General features: G+C 38.9%; 1 protein-coding gene across 1 annotated transcript in view; it reads left to right on the forward strand.

The window, feature by feature from the left end:
- Positions 1-26,403, forward strand: part of METTL24 (methyltransferase like 24) — a 116,060-nt gene that overhangs the window by 64,138 nt on the left and 25,519 nt on the right. The window contains exon 4 of the mRNA XM_043890328.1: positions 1,562-1,790. Within this exon, the coding sequence (XP_043746263.1) occupies positions 1,562-1,790 (229 nt within the window). The remainder of the gene's footprint in view (positions 1-1,561; positions 1,791-26,403) is intronic.

Consider the following 26,403-nt stretch of genomic DNA (forward strand, 5'->3'; position numbering starts at 1 on the left):
ATTGGAGTTTCAGCTTCAACATCAGTCCTTCCAATGAACACCCAGGACTGATCTCCTTTAGGATGGACTGGTTGGATCTCCTTGCAGTCCAAGGGACTCTCAAGAGTCTTCTCCAATACCACAGTTCAAAAGCATCAATTCTTTGGCGCTCAGTTTTCTTCACAGTCCAACTCTCACATCCATACATGACCACTGGAAAAATCACAGCCTTGACTAGACAGACCTTTGTTGGCAAAGTAATGTCTCTGCTTTTTAATATGCTGTCTAGGTTGGTGATAACTTTCCTTCCAAGGAGTAAGCGTCTTTTACTTTCATGGCTGCAATCACCATCTGCAGTGATTTTGGAGCCCAGAAAAATAAAGTCAGCCACTGTTTCCACTGTTTCCCCATCTATTTGCCATGAAGTGATGGGACCAGATGCCATGATATTAGTTTTCTGAATGTTGAGTTTTAAGCCAACTTTTTCACTCTCCTCTTTCACTTTCATCAAGAGGCTTTTTAGTTCCTCTTCACTTTCTGCCATAAGGGTGGTGTCATCTGCATATCTGAGGTTATTGATATTTCTCCTGGCAATCTTGATTCCAGCTTGTGGTTCTTCCAGCCCAGTGTTTCTCATGATGTACTCTGCATAGAAGTTAAATAAGCAGGGTGACAATATACAGCCTTGACGTACTCTTTTTCCGATTTGGAACCAGTCTATTGGTCCATGTCCAGTTGGTATCTTTAATCACATCTAAATATAGTATTTGGGCAGAAAAGTCATACTCATTGTTAAAAAAAAATCATACTCTCATGGTTAATTTAATGTTTTTCGTTCAAAATGATGCTTTAATTAAAGCTATGAATCTTACATCACTACATAAGAAATATTTCTCAGTAAATTAGAAATTTGTAAGTATATAAATATTCCACAATGTGTTACCTAACTGGGTACTTAAGTATAACTAATTCTTAATTTCTTCCCCTTGTTTATGTGAATTGAGGCGATATACCTCTTTTGCTTCTTGAGTACCAGATTCAGTAGAACCACATACGTCTGCCTTTTTTCTTTAACTGTGCTTTTTAAAATACACCCCATTTCTAAAGAAAGCAGCTGTTGTTTTAAGTCAAACTGCATGCACAGCACAATGGTCATTACAAGGAAGACAAATTAACTCATTAGCAGAATGCACCTCTCCCTAAGGGAACTGATGCGTGGACTTTTTATTTTTGGCATATTCTGAGAATATCTTCTGAGAAGACTAGATAGTCTTTGTTTCATTGATACTATAGCTTATATCTTAAAAAAAATTAATTTGATATGCTCCTACATGTTTGAATATGTGATTCTCTAGTCTGCATTTAGCACCTAATTCCTCTCTTTTCTTTTATCCAGAAGCTTTTAGCTTTAATGCTTTTTGTGAAGGAAGGTTTACTGAATGTGTATAACCAGCCATGTTCTAAAACAGGAGAAGCCTTGATATGACTAAGAAAATTGGCCTTGGCACTATCATTTTTGTCAGTTAACACTTTTTCTCCATTATATTTTTTTGTTATTGATTTCTATCCTCTTTCTTTACAGCCTAGGAAGTGATGATACCCATTTTGAGGTTGGCATGGCCAACAATGGATGTGAAGTGCATCGTTTTGATCCTAGTGTTAAATCAGCTCATGTTCTGGAAAGTGAGCGTCTTTGGTATCACCGTTTGTCCATCGACTGGCGGGACCCCCATCCAGCTGTTGCTGCCCAAAAACCGTATAGCAACACCAGAAAACTGGGAACCATTTTGAATGAATTTGGGCATCACAAGGTCAGATTTTTCATTTGATTTCATAGTTAAAGTGAACAAATTCATAAACTGTCTTTTTTTTTTAATGCAAATCAAGGATTGGATAGTTGAAAGTTCAGTTTTAACCTCATCATTATTTATAGAGTCAGCTCTGTAGATATAAAGTTTTGGCAAGGATAGAGATATTTAAATTGATTTCAAGATTTTAGTTGCTGTTGAGTGGTGCTTAAGGTTTTGACCAAGACTCGGTAAGGATAATAAGAAACTAACTCTGATGGTGGGCTCAAGAGTACCATTCCCATTTGGCAATTGATCTTAAATTTCCAGACAGAGCAAACTACTTGTATCGGCTTCAAATACAAAAAGTAATCAGAACCAGGTTTATGTTTGATAAGAGATTGCTTGTATATCATGTTTCTCACTGTTGAAACAATGATTTTGGGTCTCCAGGCTCTTAAAGGTGAGAAAATATGTGTAGCTTTGATTAAAATGTACTTTGTAAAATTGAATGGACACTATGTGTATTGCAACTGATACAATTATATCAAAAGATGTCAAATCTCTACAAATATTTTATTGTGAATGGATAGCAAAAGGAAACTTAATCTTTGAACTGTGTTTTTTGAAAGCAGTTTTTAGTATAAATGTGACCAACTGCATTCTGTAGGTAGATGCTAGAGAAATTCTCCTGAGTGTAGTTGTCTTGCATTTGATTGCCAACCCTTCTTGGGCTTGGCCTCCCTTGGCTTATTATCCCCAGAGATGGCATGTAATTTAGGACATACCAGAATGGGTGTTCCTGAGACACAGTAGGTATACAGAATTCAATTTTAAACCTTAATTGGCAGCTTGATCTTTAATAAAAAAACTTCCTCTGCATTGTTCTTTTTCCTTCCCTTCCCCCTCTTCTTCAGCTTCCTCTTTTTAAAAAAATCCAAAAAACAGAAAACAAAACTTTCTTTAATTGGACAGGAGGAGCTTCTACAAGAACAACTTCAAAAAATTTGGTGTTCTTTTAACATGTGTTTTGAATTTTGTGTTTGTATTTTGATTTGCCATTGAGAGTAACTAGCATGTGATAGTTAGGAGACTTAATGAAACACATATAGGAGTTTGGGGATAAAAATCTTTGAACAGAACCCAAAGAAGTGAGAGCATTTTTCAGAATTTTATTTTGTTTTTGCTGTTTGTTACCTTCATAGATTTTTTTTTTTTTTTTTTTTTGTGGCTGAAGATTATTGCCTTGACCCTTTGACATGTCAACTCTAGATTATTCAAAGAGCTAACTACTCATTCTTTGCATTCATTTAGGAGTCTTACTGCTCCACCTTCATGCTTTTTATACCCTGGTCCTCCACTCCCATTCTTCAAAGAAAAGACTGAGTATCTAGAAGTGAAACACAAAGACATTTTGCTTTTTTGGATAATATTTTAGCCAAAGATTTGGTAAATGTTAGGATAAAATGAGACTTCAAAAAGTGATCTGTGGATATAATTTATCTATGCCACATATTGTATGAAAAATGTCTACCAGGTAGACACCTGAATTGTTTCACTCCATGGGAGCTGCAGTGGGCAAACCTTTATGCTGTAGATAAAATGTCATGCCTCTTATAACACTGCTTCTCACACAGAAGAAATATTTTCAGAGATTCCAAAAAAGAAAAATGTTTTAGAGGCTTTTAAAAATATTCCTAGGGCCATTATTTTTATTGAAAACACTAATAATGACATGTAAAAATGATTAAGGTGGTAATTTTATGTTATGTGCATTTTACCACAATAAAAAAAAAAAATGGAGGAAAGAAAACCCCATAAATAATGAAAGTGATCTGGCTCAGAATTGCCACGTATGTATTTTCCCCTTTAAAAAAAAGTCCCTTGTTGAAAATTTAAAAGATACTGATATTCTTTCATAAAGATTTTTTTTGGGTGAATGCTTTAAAACAAAAACAACAAAATCTAAAGCCTTTGGTGAATGATTGCTTCCATTAGGACATGCTTCTAGGAGCTACATGGTACCAGATTAAAGGAAACCTCGGTTCTGGCCTGCAGCAGACAGGATCTGTTTTCATTTTTCAACATGTGTACAGACCTTGATAAATAGGATGTATCTCTGGCAGGGAAAACAAATAGGAAAAACACACTAAAACATGTCAATGTGTTTGCCTTGCCTCCTTCACTTATTTTTCCTGAAAGTGACTATAGACACCAAAGGGGTTTTGTTGTTTTGTTTTCACTTCATGGCTTTAAAATATCTCACATAATTTTGTGATGTTTTCCATTTTAAGCGGTTGTTTTTCTTATCTTTACCCATACCTAGATTCCAGTCACTCAGGCAAAAAATGTAGCCAAAAATGAAAGGCACAGTCTTAAGATAGTGACAGTAAGATGCATATGGCTTTCATACTGCTTTTAAAACTCTCTGGTAATTTTAACTTCAAACCGTAAATCAAAAAACCTTTCTAAAGCATCGAGTGAGAAGCAGCTGCATCAGCAAAAGTGTGTGCATGAGAAGCCCAGTCTGTCAGGAAATAATATCACCTGGATTCAGCATTATTTGGAATGATTAACTGTCTTCTTTTGGCTGAGTGCTTATTGCTGTAACTATGCATCTGAATTTTTCCAGAATGTGATTAGAAATATCGAATCTGAGGTTTCTGCTTATATTAATCATAAGACTTTATTACACAGAGTATCCCTAAATGATCCAGGCTGGTTAATGAGAAATTATTTTCAGTCATAATCATGCTGATAATAATATGAATAACAGGACTACATTAGAGCTTACCTTTGTAAGGCTCATTACTCTAGGTTTGAGGCATGGGTCCTCAGGCAAGTCATTTAACCTTTCTGGCCCTCAATTTGATTGTCAATAAAATGGGGACAATGATACTACCTAAATGGATTGTTTCTGAGGATTAGAGCAGAGAGCACAGGGTGAAAACTTCCAGCGGAGTGCCTGGAGTGAATTTGTCATTTGATTGTAAATTGAAATTATTTATTAAAGATTTCAGTAAGTTTTTTTTATTAATTTATTTTTTATTGAAGGATAATTGCTTTACAGAATTTTGTTGTTTTCTGTCAAACCTCAACATGAATCAGCCATAGGTATACATATATCCCCTCCCTTTTGAAACTCCCTCCCATCTCCCTCCCCATCCCACCCCTCTAATAATTTCAGTAAGTTTTTACTAAATTTTATAGAAGCTTTTTTACCTTTCTTTGTTCTAGGGAAAAATATATCAGTGATTTCTCTGGAAATTGCTAACTGCACCTAATGCTAGTCAAGAGTTTTTTTTTTTTTTTTAATGAAATCTTTGTGTGAAATTGAAGGGAATTGGTCCTTCAGACTTGGTCTTAGACTATTCTTGTTAACTGACTCAGGGTACCAAACAGCTTTGCTGGCGATTGTATAGAAAGTAAATACTGGACTGTATGCAAATGAAAGAAGCTGCTGAGAAGTAATCCAAAGCAGATGTAGACCTTGTGGCTGGGGATGCCAGTCAGGTGATGAAGCTGGAGCTGGACTTCCTGCCTGTTCAGCCCTGGGGGTTAAGTCCTCCCTTACCCAAGACTCTGCCCCTGAGCTTGTGTGTCGCCTTGGACTCTGAAAGGAATGCCACTTTCTGCTTCCCTGGGCAGAGAGCCTGCCATTAATTACAAAACAACAGTTCTGTTGTGTGGTTGGTGCTGTGTTTAAGAGAATACGAACTTTGAAATTAAACCACAAAAAGATTCCCTTTACTTCTCGCTTATCGAGTTTGCACATATAAGCAATATGTCAATGCTCCCCTACCCTGAAATGCTTATTGGGAATACTGTTCATGCTTTGCTGTTGGAAATGGAAAATGATAGACACTTTCTGGAAAAACATTCTACCATGTGTATATATTATGTCTTTTTTTTATTTCTAGAAATCCCTTTTGCCTTAAGTTCTGTTTTGTCTGCTGTTGATTCTGCCATACCAGCTTTTTTGGGGGAGGGGGGTTAGTTTTATATGAAATGCTATTATAGAATCCTTTATTTTTATATTTTTTAGAGATAGTTTTAGTTTATGTACAGCCTGTTGCTATTGTTTTCCAGCCACTAAGTCGTGTCTGACTCTTTGTGACCCCTTGTACTGCAGCACGCCAGGCTTCCCTGTCCTTCACTCTTTCTCAGAGTTTGCTCAAATTCATATCCACTGAGTCAGTGATGCTGTTTAACCATCGCATCCTCTGCCGTCACCTTCTCCTCTTGCCCTCAAAAGACCCAGCATCAGGGTCTTTTCCACTGAGTCAGTTCTTCACATCAGGTGGCCAAAGTATTGGAGCTTCAGCTTCAGCATCACTCCTTCCAATGAATATTCAGGGTTGATTTCCTTTAGGATTGACTGGTTGGATCTCCTTGCTGTCCAAGGGACTCCAAGAGTCTTCCCCAGCACCATAATTTGAAAGCATCAATTCTTTGGTGCTCAGCTTTCTTTATGATCCAGCTCTCACATCCACACCTCACTACTGGAAAAATCATAGCTTTGATTCTATGGACCCTTGTTGGCAGAGTGATGTCTCTGTTTTTTAATACGCTGTCTAGGTTTGTCATAGTTTTCCTTCCAAAGAACATCTCTTAATTTCATGGCCGAGTCATTGCCCACAGTGATTTTGGACCCTAAGAAAATAAAATTTGTCACTGCTTCCACTTTTCCCTCTTCTATTTGCCATAAAGTGATGGAGTCAGATGCCATGATCTTAGTTTTTTGAATATTGAGTTTCAAATCATCTTTTTCACTCTATTTCACCCTCATCAAACAGCTCTTTAGTTCCTCTTCACTTTCTGCCATTAGAGCGGTATCATCTGTATATCTGAGGTTGTTGCTATTTGTCTCGGCAATCTTGATTCCAGCTTGTGATTCATCCATCCTAGCACTTCACGTGATGTACTCTGTATATTGGGATTCCCTGGTAGCTCAGCTGGTAAAGAATCTGCCTGTAATGCAGGAGACCTGGGTTCGATCCCTGGGTTGGGAAGATCCACTGGAGAAGGGAATGGCTACTCACTCTAGTATTCTGGCCAGGAGAATTCCATGGACTGTGTAGTCCATGGGGTTGCAAAGAGTTGGACAGGACTGAACAACTTTCACTTTCACTCTGCATGTAAGTACAACAAGAAGGGGGACAATATACAGCCTTATCATACTCCTTTCCCAGTTTTGAACTAGTCTGTTGTTCCATGTCCGATTCTAACTATTGTTCCTTGACCCACACACAGGTTTCTCAGGAGACAGATAAGGTGGTCTGGTATTTCCATCTCTTTAAGAATTTCCCACAATTTGTTGTGATCCACACAGCCAAAGGCTTTAGCATGGTCAGTGAAGCAGAAGTAGATGTTTTTCTGGAGTTCACTTGCTTCTTCTATGATCCAGCAGATGTTGGCAATTTGATCTTTGGTTCCTCTGCCTTTTCTAAACCCAGTTTGTACATCTGGAAGTTCTCAGTTCACATAGTGTTGAAGCTTAGCTTGAAGGATTTTGAGCATAACCTTGCTAGCATATGAAATGAACACAATTGTATGGTAGTTTGAACATCTTTGACATTGTCTTTCTTTGGGATTAGAATGAAAACTGACCTTTTCCAGTCCTCTGGTCACTGCTGAGTTTTCAAAATTTGCTGGCATATTTAGTGCAGCACTTTAATAGCATCATCCTTTAGGATTTGAAATAGCTCAGCTGAAATTCCATCACCTCCACTAGTTTTGTTTGTAGTAATGCTTCCTAAGTCCCTCTTGACTTCACACTCCAGGGTGTCTGTCTCTAGGTGAGTGACCACACCATCGTGATTATCTGGGTTGTTAAGTTCTTTTTTGTATAGTTCTACTGTGTATTCTTGCCACCTCTTCTTAATCTCTTATGCTTCTTCTAGGTCCTTGCCATTTCTGTCCTTTATTATGCCCATCTTTGCATGAAATTTTCCCTTGATATCTCCAGTTTTCTTGAAGAGATCTCTAGTATTTCACATTTTATTGTTGTCTTCTATTTCTTTGGATTGTTTGCTTAAGAAGTTTTTCTTTTCTCTCTTTACTATTCTCTGGAACTCTGCATTCATTTGGGTATATCTTTCCCTTTCTCCTTTGCCTTTTACTTCTCTTCTTTTCTCAACTATTTTTAAGGCCTCCTCAGACAACCATTTTTCCTTCTTGCATTTTTTTTTTCCTTTGGATGGTTTTGGTCATTGTCTGCTGTACAGTGTTATGAACCTCCATCCATAGTTCTTCAGGGACTCTGTCAGATCTAATCCTTTGAATTTATTTGTCACTTCTACTATATCATCATAAGGGATTTGATTTGATCATAATGGAATGGCCTAGTGGTTTGCCTACTTTCTTCAACTTAAGCCTGAATTTTGCAGTAAGGAGGTGATGATCTGAGCCACAGTCAGCTTCAGGTCTCATTTTTGCTGACTATATAGAGCTTCTTCAATTTTGGCTGCAAGGAATATAATCAATCTGATTTTGGTATTGACCATCTGGTGATGTTTATGTGTAGAGTTGTCTCTTGTGTTGTTGGAAGAGGATGTTTTCTATGACCAGTGTATTCTCTTGACAAAACTCAGACTTTGCCCTGCTTTATTTTGTACTCTGAAGAGAAACTTGCGTGTTACCCAGGTATCTCTTGACTTTCTACTTTTGCCCTAAACATACTTAAAATTTAGTCAGACAGTTTAACAAAATTAATTTACTCTCTCAATGAAGTAATGTTCCAGTTATGGTTTTGGTTGGCTGTTTTTCATCATTTGATTTTGTGTGTATTTTCAAGTTCAGTTTGTTAGCTCATTTTCAGTGGAAGGTTTTTGGTTTGGTTTTGCTTTTTTCTTTCCTTTTTGGTTCTACCTTTCTCTGCCTAGTGATTTTACAATAGCCTTCAGGGCCCGGTCTTATATAAGCATCTGGGGGCTTCTGTTTCTTCAGTGATAATGGGAATATCCAGTTACTGAATTGTCTGGATTTGGCTCATTTGCTGTTTGCAAGAGTGAGCCTCTCTTCTCTTACCTCCCTAGACCAATGACTGGTTTTAAGCCTTAGCCCCAGTTAGTGGTTTTCAGCAGTTTATTTTGGGCTCCTTTCTGAGTCCAGGGAACTCCGCTTCAGCCCTTGGCTTTAATCAGTAAATGTGGCTCAGCTGCTTTGTGATGGGAGCACTTTTAGTTCCTGTTCTTTGTAGGAGATGCATCCCAGGACCTCTGCTACCTGCTCTATGTCAGAGCCCAGCATGTCCTGGCTTCAGTCCTGCTTACTGCTCTATGTTCTGGTCCCTGGAGATGTTCACCTTGATTTTGAGCCCGCTTTGATCTTTCTGTCCCCTGCCTCCCTTATCATTCTCTTTTTTGCTTTGTGTTTGGTACAATGGGGAGGGTGTGCATCTTGCCTTCATTTTTTTTTTTTTTTTAACTGATTCACCTTTCTTCCTTAGAATCATCTGCAGAAATAGTATCCACGGACTCAATAGTCAACTGTTCCAGTTTTTTTCCTATATACATTAAAAATGCCTTAATAAAAGATTTTGAAATGCTTATTTATATTGCCCCCAATCATATCCTATACCAATATTTCTCGTATATTATTATGTATGTGAACCACCTGGAGAATCTAATGAAAAAGTAGATGTTGACTTAGGAGGTTTGGGGTGAGGCCCAAGACTCTGCATTTCTAGGAAGCTCCCAGATAATGCTGATCCTGCTGATTAGGGACCATACATTGAGTAGCAATGTCTGTACCACAGTCTGAGGAACACAGGAGCAGACGATATTAACAGTAATGGTCACTGCTGGGACCTGAGCCACTCTGTGCTCTCCCGATGTCCTCTCACTCTAGCCAGAGTCCTTACTGAGGGTGGAGTGAGGCACAGATGCTACGCTGTGCCCCAGGTCATTTTCTTGCTATGCCAGCCTATTGCCCCAGCTTTCTGTACTAGACATGCTGTTTTTCTGGGACAAATTTTTTCTCAGGAGAAATTTTTTCTTCTCCTTCATGAAAATGTCACCTGGTCATCTGCCGTACCAGTGCAAGGCCCAGACAGGCCTGAGTCCTAGATGACTAATGGCTTTACCCTGCAGCTGGATCTCTGCTTCTCAGACGTGTGCTCCCATCTAAACTGTGTACCCAAGATGCCCTTCGTTGTACATACCCCCATCCTGACTACCTAGTGAAGTGCTCAGGAAATATATATTTGTCCACCTGACTTTCTCCCTGGTAGCTTTCTAAATAAAATGTGCAGGATATCAAAGTTTGAATAATTTACCTTTTCCTACAACCTACTATGGAATTAATCAGCAGCCGCATGAGCATCCAGAGGCTTTAGTCACTGATATTTCAAAAGAACATTTGGGTGGAAAACTGCATGGAAACAAGATATGCTGTGATAAAGGTAGAAGTCCAGGTGATTCTTTTAAGGCCCAGAGGAATCTTCTACTTAGACTTGTTTATATTCCTTTCTTTTCAAAGAGAGATGTGTATCTTTCTGTGTATTTGAAGGCAACTTCATCTTGCAGAATTGCTATTATATTTAATCATGATGGTGCTGTGTTTCTGTGAAATAAGCCAGTGGCAATTTAAGAGTAATGAGTCATTCATGGTACTGAATTGCGATTTGAAATGCAGAGACATCTTTCTTCCTCTATCAATCTGCAGTGGACCCTAAGGACAAGTCGTCTTGAGAACTTGAGTCGAGAACTTGTGCACTCAATATTGAGCAAATGAGTTTTGGCTTTTTACCATATTCACTCATCTATAATGGTGAGATTTGCTGTGAAGCAAAAAGTCCTGATTGTTCTTAATGATTTTCAAACCACTCAGTGAATCTGGATTGAGCTACAGTTTTTGTTTCCTTAGATGTGTTCTCCCTTGGTTTCCCTTGGCCAAAAGCCATGACTGGAAAGATTGTGTGTGAACAGTGCTCTGGAATCCAGAGACCAACTCCCACCTGTGTAACTGCAGGTTTCTCAGATTTCAGTGTTAGAATTCAGAACACCAGAAAACAAACCAAAAGTAATGGCAACTTGCCCCAGAGCATCCAATCTTCTTAAGGGACCTTGACTCAGAGGTCAGACCCAGGACCAAGCTCAGAGATTCTGATTTAGCTCGTCTGGCATGGAGCTCAGGAAATCTGTATTTTTAACCAACCCCACCCCATTCTACCCCAGGTGGTATGAAGATCACCATTTGTGATCACCTCCGTGGATAGAGAGGACTTCAGAAGCTCAGCCTTCCGTTTGCAAATCGCTCATCCCCTGCTGTGCACAGACTGTTTTAGACAGGAAGGGGGTCCAGAGCCTGGCTGTCAGCTTTGGGGGCCTCACTCCCTGGCTCCTCACTAAGCCTCTGTGGCCTCTGTGCCTTTAGTTTTCCTTCTTGTAGGGTGAGCGGTACAGATCTCTGCCATTTGTGAAGACTGTTCAGAAAATAAACTGATGCTGGTGATAGAGATGAATGAAGCGTATTCGTGGAGCCAGATTTGGGACTTTATCTCATAGAGCATCGTGACTGCCCTCGCTCCTTCAGGACTTTCCGAGGGACCCGTTATTATTACCAAAGAGGAAGATTTCACATATGGAGGAAATTAGCCTCCAGAGAGCTGGCATTTGTTTTTCTTCGTTGCTGTGTACCAAAGTTGGCGCGTTTGTCTGAGAATCTTGCCATTTTGACAAACTTTGGGGAATGAGAGCTAAGTGAATCCTGAGGGAGCCGAGGGAGGCTCTAAGCTCCAGGTGCCCAAAAGGTTGCCTTTTTTATGACTTCCTTTCCTAACAGTAGGTCGACAGAGGAACGTGACTACATTCGGCACTACGGCACTGCGCAGCTCAGATTCACTAGGTCAGGCAGCTGGGCAACTTACTCTGTGTGTGTTAAAAAATGCTTAATGCCTTTTGACAGTAAGAGCCCCAAGAACTTGCTATCATATTAGTGAATCCTCTGAGGGAGAGATACCTGAACAAATCTGTGAGGTCACACCCAGGCCGGCGATTTCTGCCTCAGGAGCACAGCCATGCCAGCCTCTGAGGTGCCCATGCATAATAAACCACCCATGAAGCGGGCTCCAAGTGCTTGGGGAAAAGTGGTCACAGTTTTAGTTGGAGGTAAAAGCTGATTTATTTTGCAGCTGTGAAATATTAGAAAAGGAAGATTTCATTCGCCACTTTTTAGTTAAAAACATAAGGACCTTTTAAAAAACACAAATTTCCTAGCATGGAGTGGCATTCAACATTTTTGCAATTAAAATGATAATGAAACATTTCTTATAAGAACTTCTCTTTCAAATCAGTGCGATAGGTTCACAGCACAACATTAGAAGGAATTATGTAAAGCAGCCTCTCTGTTCCAAGTTTTATTTTAAGATCTAATTTATTCCAGATTCTGCAGGAAAAAACCGTTCATGTGACAAGCCTGCTAACAGATGTCAATTTAGTTTTATAGCACATGCCTGCACTTCAGAGTCAGAAAATGGAGATTATCCTTTTTGCCTTTGTTTATTACATGGCACAGCTTCATAACAGTATGCCCCAGAGGACAGCTGATTAATAACCTAGAGGCAAGCAACTTATCACCTGCTTTCCTCTTCTGCAGCGTTGAGTGTAAGCTTTATTTCATATTACCCTTTTGGATTAAGAGAGGAGCTATAAAAAGCAAAGGTGACAGAAAATGGATTTTTCTATTATAATATCATGTAGGTCAGAAGACAGATTATACTGTAGTGAAGAGAAGTAAAAGAAAAAAATAAGAATTAATCAACTGAATAGAAGTGAATCTATTTTGTGGTGTTGGTTGATAAAACAAAGTAATTCTATGTGAAAAATGTTATGTCAAAACCGACCGTAGCAAGAACTCTCCACTTCATATATCCAGGGCCCATTTCTCAATGTTTACATGGCATAGTAATTATTGGTTTATATGTTACACTTCTCTTCACATTCCCATCTGTCCAGTCCATCCATCCATTTATCCATTCCTCCATCTATCTGTCTAGTAAATATTTATTAAACATCTTCTATATGCAAGGGTTTGTGCTTAAATAATAAAAATATAGGGACAAACAAGTCTTTTGTTAATTAAAAATTGTTTAAAATTGTAGTGAAGTGCAAAATGAGGCTGTGAAGGTGCTGCACTCATTATGTCAGTACATTTGGAAAACTCAGCAGGAGCCATAGGACTGGAAAAGGTCAGTTTGCATTTCAATCCTAAAGAAGGGCAATGCCAAAGAATGTTCAAACCACCATACAATTGTGCTCATTTCACATGCTAGCAAAGTTATGCTCAAAATTCTTCAAGCTAGGTTTCATTCTTCTGTGCACTGAGAACTTCCAGATGTTTAGAAAAGGCAGAAGAACCAGAGATCAAATTGTCAACATTCACTGGGTCATAGAAAAAGCAAGGGAATTCCAGAAAAAACATCTGTTTCATTGACTACGCTAAAGCCTTTAACTGTGTGGATCACAACAAACTGGAAAATTCTTAACAAGATGAGAATACCAGACCGCTGTACCTGTCTTCTGAGAAACCTGTATGCAGGTCAAGAAGCAATAGTGAAAATTGAACATGGAACAACAGACTGGTTCAAAATGGGAAAGGAGTACATCAAGGCTATATATTGTCACCCTGCTTATTTAACTTATATGCAGGGTACCTCATATGAAGCACTGGGCCTGGATGAATCACAAGCTAGAATCAAGATTGCAGGGAGAAATATCAGTAACCTCAGATATGCAGATGATACCATTCTAGTGGCAGAAAGTGAAGAGGAACTAAAGAGCCTTTTGATGAGGATGAAAGAGGAGAATGAAAAAGCTGGCTTGAAACTCGACATTCAAAAAACAAAGATCATGGCATCTGGTCCCATCACTACTTCATGGCAAATAGAAGAGGGAAAAGTGGAAGCAGAGACAGATTTTGTTTTCTTGGGGTCCAAAAGCACTGTGGACAGTGACTGCAGCCGTAAAATTAAAAGACGCTTGCTCCTTGAAAAGAGATCTTTGACAAACCCTGACAGCATGTTAAAAAGCAGAGACATCATTTTGCTGACAGAAGTCCGTGTAGTCAAAGCTATGGTTTTCCCAGTAGTCATGTATGGATGTGAGAGCTGGACCATAAAGAAAGCTGATGTTTACGAATTGTGGTGCTGGAGAAGACTCTTGAAAGTCCCTTGGACTGCAAGGAGATCAAATCAGTCAATTCTAAGGAAGTCAACCCTGACTATTCTTTGTAAGGACTGATGCTGAAGCTGAAGTTCCAATACTTTAGCCACCTGATGAGAAGAGCCAGCTCATTGGAAAAACCCTGATGTTGGAAAAGATTGAAGGCAAAAAGAAAAGTGGGCAGCAGAGGATGAGACGGCTAGATAACATCACTGACTCAGTGGACATGAACTTGGGCAAACTCTGAGAAAGAGTGAAGGACAGGGAAGCCTGGCATGCTGCAGTCTACGGGGTCACAAAGAGTCAGACATGACTTCACGACTGAACAACAACAATAGAAAATTTACTATCTTAACTATTTTTAAGTAATGCTGAGTATGTTCACATTGTTGTGAATCTCTAGAACATTTTTATTTTGCACAACTGAAACTTTACACTCATTAAACACGGATTTCCCTCTTCCCCCAGCCCTTGGCAACCACCATCCCACTTCCTGTTTCAATAAATGTAACTATGCTAGGTACCTCATATAAATGGAATCATGCAGTAATTTTCTTTTTGTGACTGATTTATTTCACTTAGCATAATGCCCTCAAGCATCATTCATGTTGTAGCATGTTTCTTTCTTTTTAAAGCTGAATAATCCTTTCTTTTTAAAGCTGCATAATCCTTTGTATGTATATACACAATTTTATTTATCCCTTTATCTGTCAGTGGACAACTGGGTTTATTTCACCTCTTGCCTATTGTAAGAATGCTCCCAGTGAGTGTGCAAATATCTTTTCAAAATCGTGTCTCTGGTTCTTTTGGCTATAGACCCAGAAATGGAATTGCTGGATCCTATGGTAATTCTATTTTTAAATTTTTTTTGAGAAACTGCCATACAGTTTTTCATAGTGGCTGCACCATTTTACATTTCCATAAGCAAGTATCTTAAGATTTAACACATGTCTAAAAAGATAGAAATGTGATCCTGTAATGAGTGCTACAAAGAAGTACAGTGTTCTCTGGGGAGTGTTTAATGGAGAAATCCAATCTAATATGCCATTTATTTTTATACTCCTGATGCCTACAGTTGGAGCAGGGCATGGCAACCCATTCCGGTGTTCTGGCTTGGAGAATCCCATGGACAGAGGCGCCTGGTGGGCTACAGTCCATAGGGTCGCACAGAGTCAGACATGACTGAGCGACTGAGTGAGTGTGCATGCGTGCACACACATATTGCCTATAGTGGGAACTCCATAAGTGATTGGTGGGTGGGAGAGTAGGCCCTGGAGACCGCTGGCGATTAGGCCTTTTTCCTTTGTTTCCTTCCTGCTATTCAGCTGCCCTCTATTCTATGGGAATGGGAATGGAGGTCAGTGAGAGCATTTGTTAACACATTACTGGCTTTTTCTTGGCTGCCTCTACTAATCTTTGGTGAGATTATGGAAAACATTTCCCCAGTAATGTTCTTTTTCTTATTCTATGCATCATCTAATATTCAGAGATGTTGAGATGTTGCCACCAGATATGTCCGTGCCTTTTCTTTGGGGGAGAAAAAGAAAGCTGCCTGAGGATGTCAGATGAAAATATAGTGGTGTTTGGGAGTCATGAGGTATTCAGGGAGAAATGTTTTTTCTATTCTTAGAACACTGCCTCTATCCCCTAAAGAATTTTAATTCTATAAAGATAGCAAAAGGGCCTCTCACTCATTTTCTCATTCCACTAATATTTTGCTCAATTTTGTGCTATTTATAGATATTTTAAATTGAAATTGCATTCTTTAGATTTTTCAAGGGGATTTCAGATATTTAAGATTATATATAGGCATTTATATTTGGAGACTTAAACTTCTGGTTTTTGGTTTTACAGAAGGAATCTGCTTATCTTATCCCTAAACCAATGAAAAACATGGTTAATATTCTGTCCAGTTTTAATTTTGCTAGCAATTGAGGAAGAGAAAGAAGCTGGCCAGAAAAAGTCCTTGGCACAGCTCTTTCCTTAGAAACTTTGTATTGGTTTAATTGTTTGCTATGGCATTATTCTGATGTACTAGAGAGATCCAATTAGGTATCCAGGGGGTTTCTCCCAGTTGCTCTGATAACAGTATTTACATGGAAAACAATGTTGATAATATTTTCTGAATGCTGTCTGAGGGCAGGTGGAAGTTTGGGCCATGTTGCCCTGTGGAGGGGTCACTGGCCCTCAGCCCAAAGGACCCTGATACCACCTTCTCTGCTGTTGGTTGTGTGAAAGGCACAAGCAAATTAAGCCCTCTGAGCCATGTTTTATTCTGTAAAACGAGGATGATAGCACCTTTTATGTGAGATTGTTAGCATTAATGACAGAAAGTCTATGAAGAACCTAGCTCACAGTGTCTGGGCAGTTGATCCCCAGATAGAGGCTGTTTATTAAATAGTTACTGGGTTGAATTGATTGGAGTTGCTTTCCTGGTGGCTCAGACTGTAAAGAATCTGCCTGCAATGCAGGAGATCTGATTTTGATCCCTGAGTCCGGAAGAGAAGGAAATGGCAACCCATTCCAGTATTCTTGCCTGCAGAGGAGCATGGCTGGCTAAAGTCCATAGGGTTGCAAAGAGTCAGACATGACTGAGCAACTAACACTTTTCTAGAAGCTGTTTATTAAATAGTTATTGGATTGAATTGATTTGAACTATTTTAGGCCAATATTCAAATACTTTCTTTTTTTTTCCCAAATACTTAGAATGGAGGATTATGACATAGATCATTTGGTATATTTCAACAGGGAGGGAACACAGCCCTGCCTATCAAGAGAAAATTGGATTAAAGATTTACTGAGCATGGCCCCACCCATCAGAACAAGACCCAGTTTCCCTCACAGTCAGTCTCTCCCATCAGGAAGCTTCCATAAGCCTCTTATCCTTCTCCATCAGAGAGTAGACAGAATGAAAAGCCCATCACAGAAAACTAATCAAACTGACCACATGGACCACACAGCCTTGTCTGACTCAATGAAACTATGAGCCATGCCGTGTAGGGCCACCCAAGATGGACAGGTCATGGTGGAGAGTTCTGAGAAAACGTGGTCCACTGGAGAAGGGAATGGCAAACCACTTCACTATTCTCGTCTTGAGAACCCCATGAACAGTATGAAAAGGCAAAAAGATATGACACTGAAAGATGAACTCGCTAGGTCGGTAGGGGCCCAATATGCTACTGGAGAAGAGTGGAGAAACAACTCCAGAAAGAATGAAGAGACAGAGCCAAAGCAAAAACAACACCCAGCTGTGGATGTGACTGGTGATGGAAGTAAAGTCTGATGCTGTAAAGAACAATATTGCATAGGAACCTGGAATGTTAGGTCCATGAATCAAAGTAAATTGGAAGTGGCCAAACAGGAGATGGCAAGAGTGAACATCGACATTTTAGGAATCAGTGAATTAAAATGGACTAGAATGGGCAAATTTAACTCAGATGATCATTATATCTATGACTGTGGGCAAGAATCCCTTAGAAGAAATGGAGTAGGCATCATAGTCAACAAGAGTCCGAAATGGAGTACTTGGGTGCAATCTCAAAAAAGACAGAATGATCTCTGTTCGTTTCCAAGGCAAACCATTCAATATCACGGTAATCCAAGTCTAAGCCCTAACCAGTAATGCTGAAGAAGTTAATGTTTAATGGTTCTATGAAGACCAACAAGACCTTCTAGAACTAACACCCAAAAAAGATGTCCTTTTCATCATAGGGGACTGGAATGCAAAAGTAGGAAGTTAAAAGGTACCTGGAATAACAGGCAAATTTGGCCTTGGAGTACAAAATGAAGCAGAGCAAAGGCTAGCAGAGTTTTGCCAACGAACTCACTGGTCATAGCAAACACCCTCTTCCAACAACACAAGAGAAGACTCTACACATGGATATCATCAGATGGTCAACACCGAAATCAGATTGATTTCTTTGCAGCCAAAGATGGAGAAGCTCTATACAGTCAGCAAAAACAAGACCAGGAGCTGACTGTGGCTCAGATCATGAGCTCCTTATTGCCAAATTCAGGCTTAAGCTGAAGAAAGTAGGGAAAGCTACTAGACCATTCAGGTATGACCTAAATCAAATCCTTTATGATTATACAGTGGAAGTGACAAACAGATTCAAGGGATTAGATCTGATAGAGTGCCTGAAGAACTATGGACAGAGGTTCATGATATTATACATGAGGCAGTGATCAAGACCATCCCCAAGAAAAAGAAATGCAAAAAGACTAAATGGTTGTCTGAGGAGGTCTTACAAATAGGTAAGAAAAGAAGAGAAGCTAAATTCAAAGGAGAAAAGGAAAGATATACCCATTTGAATGCAGAGTTCCAAAGAATAGCAAGGAGAGATGAGAAAGCCTTCCTCAGTGACCAATGCAAAGAAATAGAGGAAAACAATAGAATGGGAAAGACTAGAGATCTCTTCAAGAAACTTAGAAATACCAAGGGAACACTTCATGCAAAGATGGGCTCAATAAAGGACAGAAATGGTATGAACCTAACAGAAGCAGAAGATATTAAGAAGAGGTGGCAAGAATACACAAAAGAACTATACAAAAAAGATCTTAATGACCCAGATAACCATGATGGTGTGATCACTCACCTAGAGCCAGACATCCTGGGATGGGAAGTCAAGTAGGCCTTAGAAAATATCACTATGAACAAAACTAGTGGAGGTGATGGAATTCCAGTTGAGCTGTTTCAATTTGTAAAAGATGATGCTGTGAAAGTGCTGCACTCAATATGCCAGCAAATTTGGAAAACTCAGCAGTGGCCACAGGACTGGGAAAGATCAGTTTTCATTCCAATCCCAAAGAAAGGCAATGACAAAGAATGTTCAAACTGCCACACAATTGCACTCATTTCATACACTAGCAAAGTAATGCTCAAAATTCTCCAAGCCAGGCTTCAACAGTATGTGAACCATGAAATTCCAGATGTTCAAACTGGATTTAGAAAAGGCAGACGAACCAAAGATTAAATTGCCAACATCTGTTGGATCATTGAAAAAGCAAGAGAGTTCCAGAAAAAACATCTATTTCTGCTTTATTGACTATGCCAAAGCCTTTGACTGTGTGGATCACAACAAACTATGGAAAATTCTTCAAGTGATGGGAATACCAGACCACCTAACCTGCCTCCTGAGAAATCTGTATGCCCATCAAGAAGAAACAGTTAGAACTGGACATGGAACAACAGACTGGTTCCAAATTGGGAAAGGAGTACATCAAGGCTGTATATTGTCACCCTGCTTATTTAACTTATATGCAGAGTACATCATGTGAAGTGCTGGGCTGGATGAAGCACAAGCTGGAATCAAGATTGCTGGGAGAAATATGCATCATTGTGTCATCAGATATGCAAATGACATGACACCTATTTTCAGAAAGAGAAGAATGACTGAAGAGATTAAAGCAAAAGAGGAGAGTGAAAAAGTTGGTTTAAAACTCAACATTCAAAAAGCTAAGATCATGACATCTGGTCCCATCACTTCATGGCAAATAGATGGAGAAACAATGGAAACAGTGAGATACTTTATTTTCTTGGACTCCAAAATCACTGCGGATGGTGACTGCAGCCATGAAATTAAAAGACGCTGATCCTTGGAAGAAAAGCTATGACCAACCTAGACAGCATATTAAAAAGCAGAGACATTAGTTTGCCGACAAAAGTCTGTCAAGGCTATGGTTTTTCCAGTAGTCATGTATGGATGTGAGAGTTGGACTATAAAGAAAGCTGAGTGCCGAAGAATGTATGCTTTTGAACTGTGGTGTTGGAGAAAACTCTTGAGAGTCCCTTGGACTGCAAGGAGATCCAACCAGTCCATCCTAAAGGAAATCAGTTCTGAATATTCATTAGAAGGACTGATGCTGAAGCTGAAACTCCAATACTTTGGCCACCTGATGCGAAGAACTGACTCATTGGAAAAGACCCTGATGCTGGGAAAGATCGAAGGCAGGAGGAGAAGGGGATGACAGAGGATGAGATGATTGGGTGGCATCACCGACTCAATGGACATGAGTTTGAGCAAACTCTAGGAGTCGGTGATGGACAGGGAAGCCTGGCGTGCTGTAGTCTGTAGGATCGCAAAGAGTTGGACAGAACAAAGTGACTGAAATGAGCTAATTGCTCATGTGCTTTCTTAGTGATATTGAAGGTATTTCCAATAAGCCAAACATTTACTCCAGAAATTGTTAGAGAGTCAATATTCTGGATTGGATTTTGGCAGTGTTTAGAACAGCAGCAGTGTAAATCTGATGTCCAGACACCCCTTCAGTGTCCTTGGGACTGATCTTTCTGTGGTGATAACAATAAATATAATTGGTGTGCATTTCAAATAGTTCACCTGCTTCATGCCCATTGGTACAAATCTTGTAATTCAGTCATTTTCCCCATGTCCAACTCTTGGGTATAAGCCCCACAGACTATTAGTGTACTGTTGTGGAATAATTTGGGTGGAGAGCATTGTGTTCCAATGTATTTTATATAACAATAACTCTTTAATACTTGCAACTATATTTGCCTTTTGACATTTAGATTCCTCTGAATTGATCTTTCTCTCTCTCAAACCCTGTTAGGTAACTTTGACTCCTTTTTGGAGACGTATCAAGTATAACACCTTGTTGGGTGAACTAAGTTCAAAGGAATATTCTTAATAACTAAATTTTCTAACTAACTAAAAGAGGTTCTGTTTCCCACCTCTGTCTGTTCTTCTGCTGTACTAGGAACACAGGGGGAATACTTAATACTGCATTAAGTATAAACACTTCATCTGATGTGCAAGGTCTCAATTCAGTTTTCAACTTCTTCATTTTCCACCACTTTTCTATGGATACTCTATGCTCAAATATAGCTAGTCAATTTCCCTTCCAAGTTACCAAAACTTCCTCATCCCATGTAGCTTCAGTCACAATTCCTTTTACTGATAATTTCTCTGTATCTGAAAAAATCAAATTTTCACTCATCTTTCAAATGCTGTCTCATTTCCAAAGCTTTTCTAAAAACCATTTATTTTAGTGTTTTTTAATTATGGAGATGACATATGTTCATTGTAGAAAATCTAGATTACAGAGAGTACAGAAAGTAAAAGAATGAAAATTAAAATCATCTTTCATTTTACCTCAAAGATATATACATTAGTCATTTTTTCATATTATTCTCCCTATTGTATATGTATTTTAATAAAATTAGCCTGGCATCAGACTCTATGTCTGCATCTCTATTCCTGCCTTGAAAATAGATTCATCAGTACCATTTTTCTAGATTCCGTATATCTGTGTTAATATATGATATTTTATTTTCTCTTTCTGTCTTACTTTGTATAACAGGCTATAGGTTTGTCCACCTCAGTTCAAGTGACCCAGAGTCATTCCTTTTTATGGCTGAGTAATATTCCATTGTCTATACACCACAACTTCTTTATCCATTCATCTGTCAGTGAACGCCTGGCACATCAGGGGAAGGAGACAGTGGGGCAAATTGAGAGAGTAACATTGAAATACATATTTTACCATGTGTAAAAGAGATAGCTAGTGGGAAGTTGCTGAACAATACAGGGAACTCAACTCAACCTGGTGCTCTGTGATGACCCAGAGGGGTGGGAGGGGGTCGGGTGGGAAGGAGGAGGAAATATATGTATGCTCGTGGCTGATTCACATTGTTGAACGGCAGAAACTAGCCACACTGTAGAGCAATTATCCTCCAATGAAGCATATAAAAATGAATGAGAAAAAAAATGGCATTACACTGTGTATGCTATTTTGTAATCTGCTCTTTCATTATTGACTTTATTTTTTTAGGGCAGTTTTAGGTTCATAATAAAATTGGGGATAGAGTACAGAGATTTCCAATATGCTCCCTGCCTCCATACATGCATAACCTCCCACGTTATCCACATCCCCCACCAGAGTGGTCCATAGTTTGTAATTCAGTCTTGGTGTTGGGCAAACCCATAATGACATGTATCATTATTATGGTATCGTACATAGTATTTTCACTACCCTAAAAATCCTCTGTTTCCATCTATTCATCTCTCCCATTGCCCTCTCATTCCTAACTTCTGGCAATCCCTGATTTTTTTGTTGCCTCCATAGTGTTGCCTTTTCCAAGATGTCACACAGTTGGAATCATACAGTATGTAGTCTTTTCAGATTGACTTCTTTCACTTGGTAATATGCACTTAAGTTTCCTTCATGTCTTTTCATGCCTTGATAACTCACTTTTTTGGTGTTGAATAATATCCCATCGTCTGCATGTATCACAGTTTATCTATTCACCTGTTGAAGGATATCTTGATTGCTTCCAAGTTTTGGCAATTATAAGTGCAGCTGCCATAAGTATCCATCTGCTGGCTTTTGTGTGGAGACAAGTTTTCAACTCTTTTGGATCTTATAAAAAGAATATGTTTAATATCGTATGAAACTGCAAACTGTCTTCTAAAGGGGCTGTGAAAGTGAAGGTCGTTCAGTCGTGCCCGACTCTTTTCGACCCCATGGACTATAGTCCATGAAATTCTCCAGGCCAGAATAAAGAGGCTGTACTATACCATTATATATTCCTACTAGCAGTGAATGAGAATTCCTATTGCTCCACACCCTTGATATCATTTAATGGTGTCAAAATTTTCCAATGGTGTCAAAAGTGTTCCAAATTTTGGTCATTCTAATAGGTGCATAGTGGTATCTGATTGTTGTTTTAATTCGCATTTCCCTGATAAGTGACATATGATGGGGAATATCTTTTCATATGCTCATTTGCCATATGAAAATCTTCTTTGGTGAGGCATGTATTATGGTCTTTGTCTCATTTTTAATCTGGTTGGTTGTTTTCCTATTGTTGAATTCAAAGAGTTCTTTATTTTTGGATGTGTCCTTTGCAGATATTTTTCCCAGTCTGTCACTCATCGCTCTTCTCTTAACATTTTCTTTCACAGAACAGAAGTTTTTAGTTTTAATGAAGTGCAGCTTATCAGTTACTTCTTTCATGAATCATGCCTCTGGTGTTTTATCTAAGAAGTCATTCTTACATTCAAGGTTATCTAGATGTTCTTATATGTTACCTCCTAGGAGTTTCATAGTTTTGTATTTTACATTTAGGTCTGTTATCCATTTTGAATTAATTTTTGTCAAGGGTGTAAGGTCTAGATTCAGTTTTTGTTTTGTTTTGTTTTGTTTTTTTGCAGGAGATGTCAAGTTGTTCTCACACCTTTTGTGGGAAAACTGTTTTTCCTCAATGCTATCCTTTGCTCCTTTGTTAAAGATCAGTTGACTATATTTATGGGGGTCTACTTCTAGACGCGTTATTCTGTTCCATTTATCTATTTGTTTGTACTTTTGTCAGTACCACACTGTCTTGACTATCAAAGCTTTATGTGCTATGCTGTCCTAAGTCACTGCAGTCATGTCCAATTCTGTGCAAACGTATGGACGGAAGCCCACCGGGCTCTTCTGTTCATGGGATTGTCTAAGCAAGAATATTGGAGTGGGTTGCCATACTCTCCTCTAGGTCCCCTTCCTGACCCAGGGATCAAACTCGCGTCTCTAACGTCTCCCTGCATTGGCAGGTGGGTTCTTTTTTTTTGGTCTATTTTATTAGTTGGAGGCTAATTCCTTTACAATATCGTAGTGGTTTTTGCCGTACATTGACATGAATCAGCCATGGATTTACATGTGTTCCCCATCCTGAACCCCCCTCCCACCTCCCTCCCCATCCCATCCCTCTGGGTCTTCCCAGTGCACCAGCCCCGAGCACTTGTCTCATGCATCCAACCTGGGCCGATGATCTGTTTCACCCTTGATAGTATACCTGTTTCAATGCTATTCTCTCAGAACATCCCACCCTCGCCTTCTCCCACAGAGTCTAAAAGTCTGTTCTGTACATCTGTGTCTCTTTTTCCGTTTTGCATATAGGGTTATTGTTACCATCTTTCTAAATTCCAGATATATGCGTTAGTATACTGTATTGGTGTTTATCTTTCTGGCTTACTTCACTCTGTATAATGGGCTCCAGTTTCATCCATCTCATTAGAACTGATTCAAATGAATTCTTTTTAATGGCTGAGTAATATTCCATTGTGTACGTGGGTTCTTTACCACTAGGGCCACCTGGGAAGCACCGCCCCCCCCCCCATTGCTTTATAGTAAGTCTTAAAGTCAGTTAGTGTTCATCATCCAACTTTGTTCTCAGTCAATACTGCATTGGTGATTCTGGATTTTTTTTTTCTCCACTTAAACTTGAGGATCAATTTATTGACAAAATAAATTGCTGGGATTTTGGTTAGGATTACACTGAATCTATAGATCAAATAGGGAAGAACTGACATCTTGAAACTGTTGAGTCTTCCAAGCCAAGAACATGGAATATCTTTCCATTTATTTAGTTCTTACTGGATTTTGTTCACCAGAGGTTGATGGCTTTCCTCATTTAGATCTTGTGCATATTTTGTTGGATTTGTATTTAAGTATTTCATTTTGGGAGATGCTAACATAAGTGGTATTGTGTTTTAAATTTCAAATTCCACTGTTCATTGCTGGTATATAGTCTCAACCACTGGACCACCAAGGAAGTCCTTATAATTCTTTTTATATATTGTTGGATTTGATTTGCCAGTCTATGAGCAGTTATGGATTTTATCTGGCAGAGTATCTGTGGAGCTAGAATGGGTATAACCAATGGGTGACCAATTTACAACTTCATAAATATTGAGTGACTAGTTTTCATCATGTATATGTTTAGTGACAGTTTTAATACCTCATGTATATTTAATGTTTAGTGACAGTTTTAATACCTCATGTATATTTAATGTTTAGTGACAATTTTAGTGTTTACTCAGCATTTCTATCCCTTCCTATGTTCAACACATCTGTATATTTTATTTATGCCTAATGATCCCTGGGTCGGGAAGATCCCCTGGAGAAGGAAATGGTAACCCACGCCAGTATTCTTGCCTGGAAAATTCCACGGACAGTGGAACCTGTCAGACTACAGTCCATAGAGTGACAGAGTCAGACACTATTGAATGATTAAGCACACACAATGTCTCATAAGTTACTTACCTGTACTTAGCACATATTACAAATTCACCTAAGCCATTTGATTTCTCATTTTCTGTAGCAGAACTCAAATAAAACAACAAATGCACATTACTAATTTAAAGTTTAAAATTGATAAAATTGTGTTGATTAACTTTTTTGACCCACTTTAGCACTTCAGTGTTCAAACATCCCCATCCAGTGTTCCACAGGAGCCTGAGACAGTTATTAAAAAAGCCATAGTATTAATAATAAAAAATTGAGGTACTCTAAAATCATTCTGAACTTCACTCTTATGGCACTGAAATTATTCAATAGTTTTAAAAGGTAGAACTGGGTATGCACTTACCTTAGGACCCTCCATGGAAATTGTTTCTGTTTTTTAAAAGCAAGATTTCTTATATGAATTTATTCTCTTATCAATCAAATCCTTTAAAACTGATCTGCAGAAAAAAATTATTTTGGCATATTTTTAAACCCCACTGTGCCCAAGACAGTACTTTCTGACAGGTAGGAATTTTTTTCCTGTGGTTAGATTCTGGTTAATTGAGACTTTGCTATTCAGCTAATGGCTATCATTTCAGATACAGTTGTCCTAGAAGGTCTGTGTTTGAGGTACAAACTCTGGTTTTAGGTACAGGACAATAAAGATCTTAAAATTGCATAGAAAATTGAAGTTTCTGAATCACAGTCACCCCCTCCTCTAGCCATTGGCCTCAGTTTCTTCCTAATCTAGGTTTTGTAGTGAAAGTGAAAGTATTCGTCACTAAGTTGTGTCCAACTCTCTGCAACCCCATGGACTGTAGCCCACCAAGTTCCTCTGTCCATGGGATTCTCCAGGCCAAAATACTGGAGTGGGTAGTCATTCCCTTCTCCAGAGGATCTTCCCAACCCAGGGATCAAATCCTGGCCTCCTGCATTGCCCATGGATTCTTTACCATACCAGGAAAGCCATAATATGGGTTTTAATGCAAGCTATTTCAAAGAGGAAAGTAAGGAGATAAAGTTTAACCTCATCTAGTTTTCTTGTAAAAATTGACATGTGGAGAGGCCAAACGCATGAGCAAGGGACACAAACAGAAGCAATATTCTACCCCCTGGAGGTTCTACTCTCAGAATGTCCTTTGTTCGTTTAACAGGCAGGGAACCAGAAATGAAGGACCCAGCACACTCAGTGAAATAATTAACTTAGGGCTCATAGAGTTACAGGCAGTAGAGGGGCAGGGATTTGGCCAGCAGTGTGATTTTTACATAAAACAAACATGTGCTCATGTCATGGATAGCACTTTCAATAAGCTTTCCCATGGCAGTTTACCCACGCTTTTCTCTCTCATGGTTGGGTCTATGACAGACAAAAGTTGAAGAACCATTTATCATGTATAGGAAATAAAATATTGTTCTTTTTGCTTCTCACACGTAATTATTATTAAGGATATCCTTTTATTAATGCT

This window comes from Cervus elaphus, chromosome 28, assembly GCF_910594005.1.
Source record: "Cervus elaphus chromosome 28, mCerEla1.1, whole genome shotgun sequence".
NCBI lineage: Eukaryota > Metazoa > Chordata > Mammalia > Artiodactyla > Cervidae > Cervus > Cervus elaphus.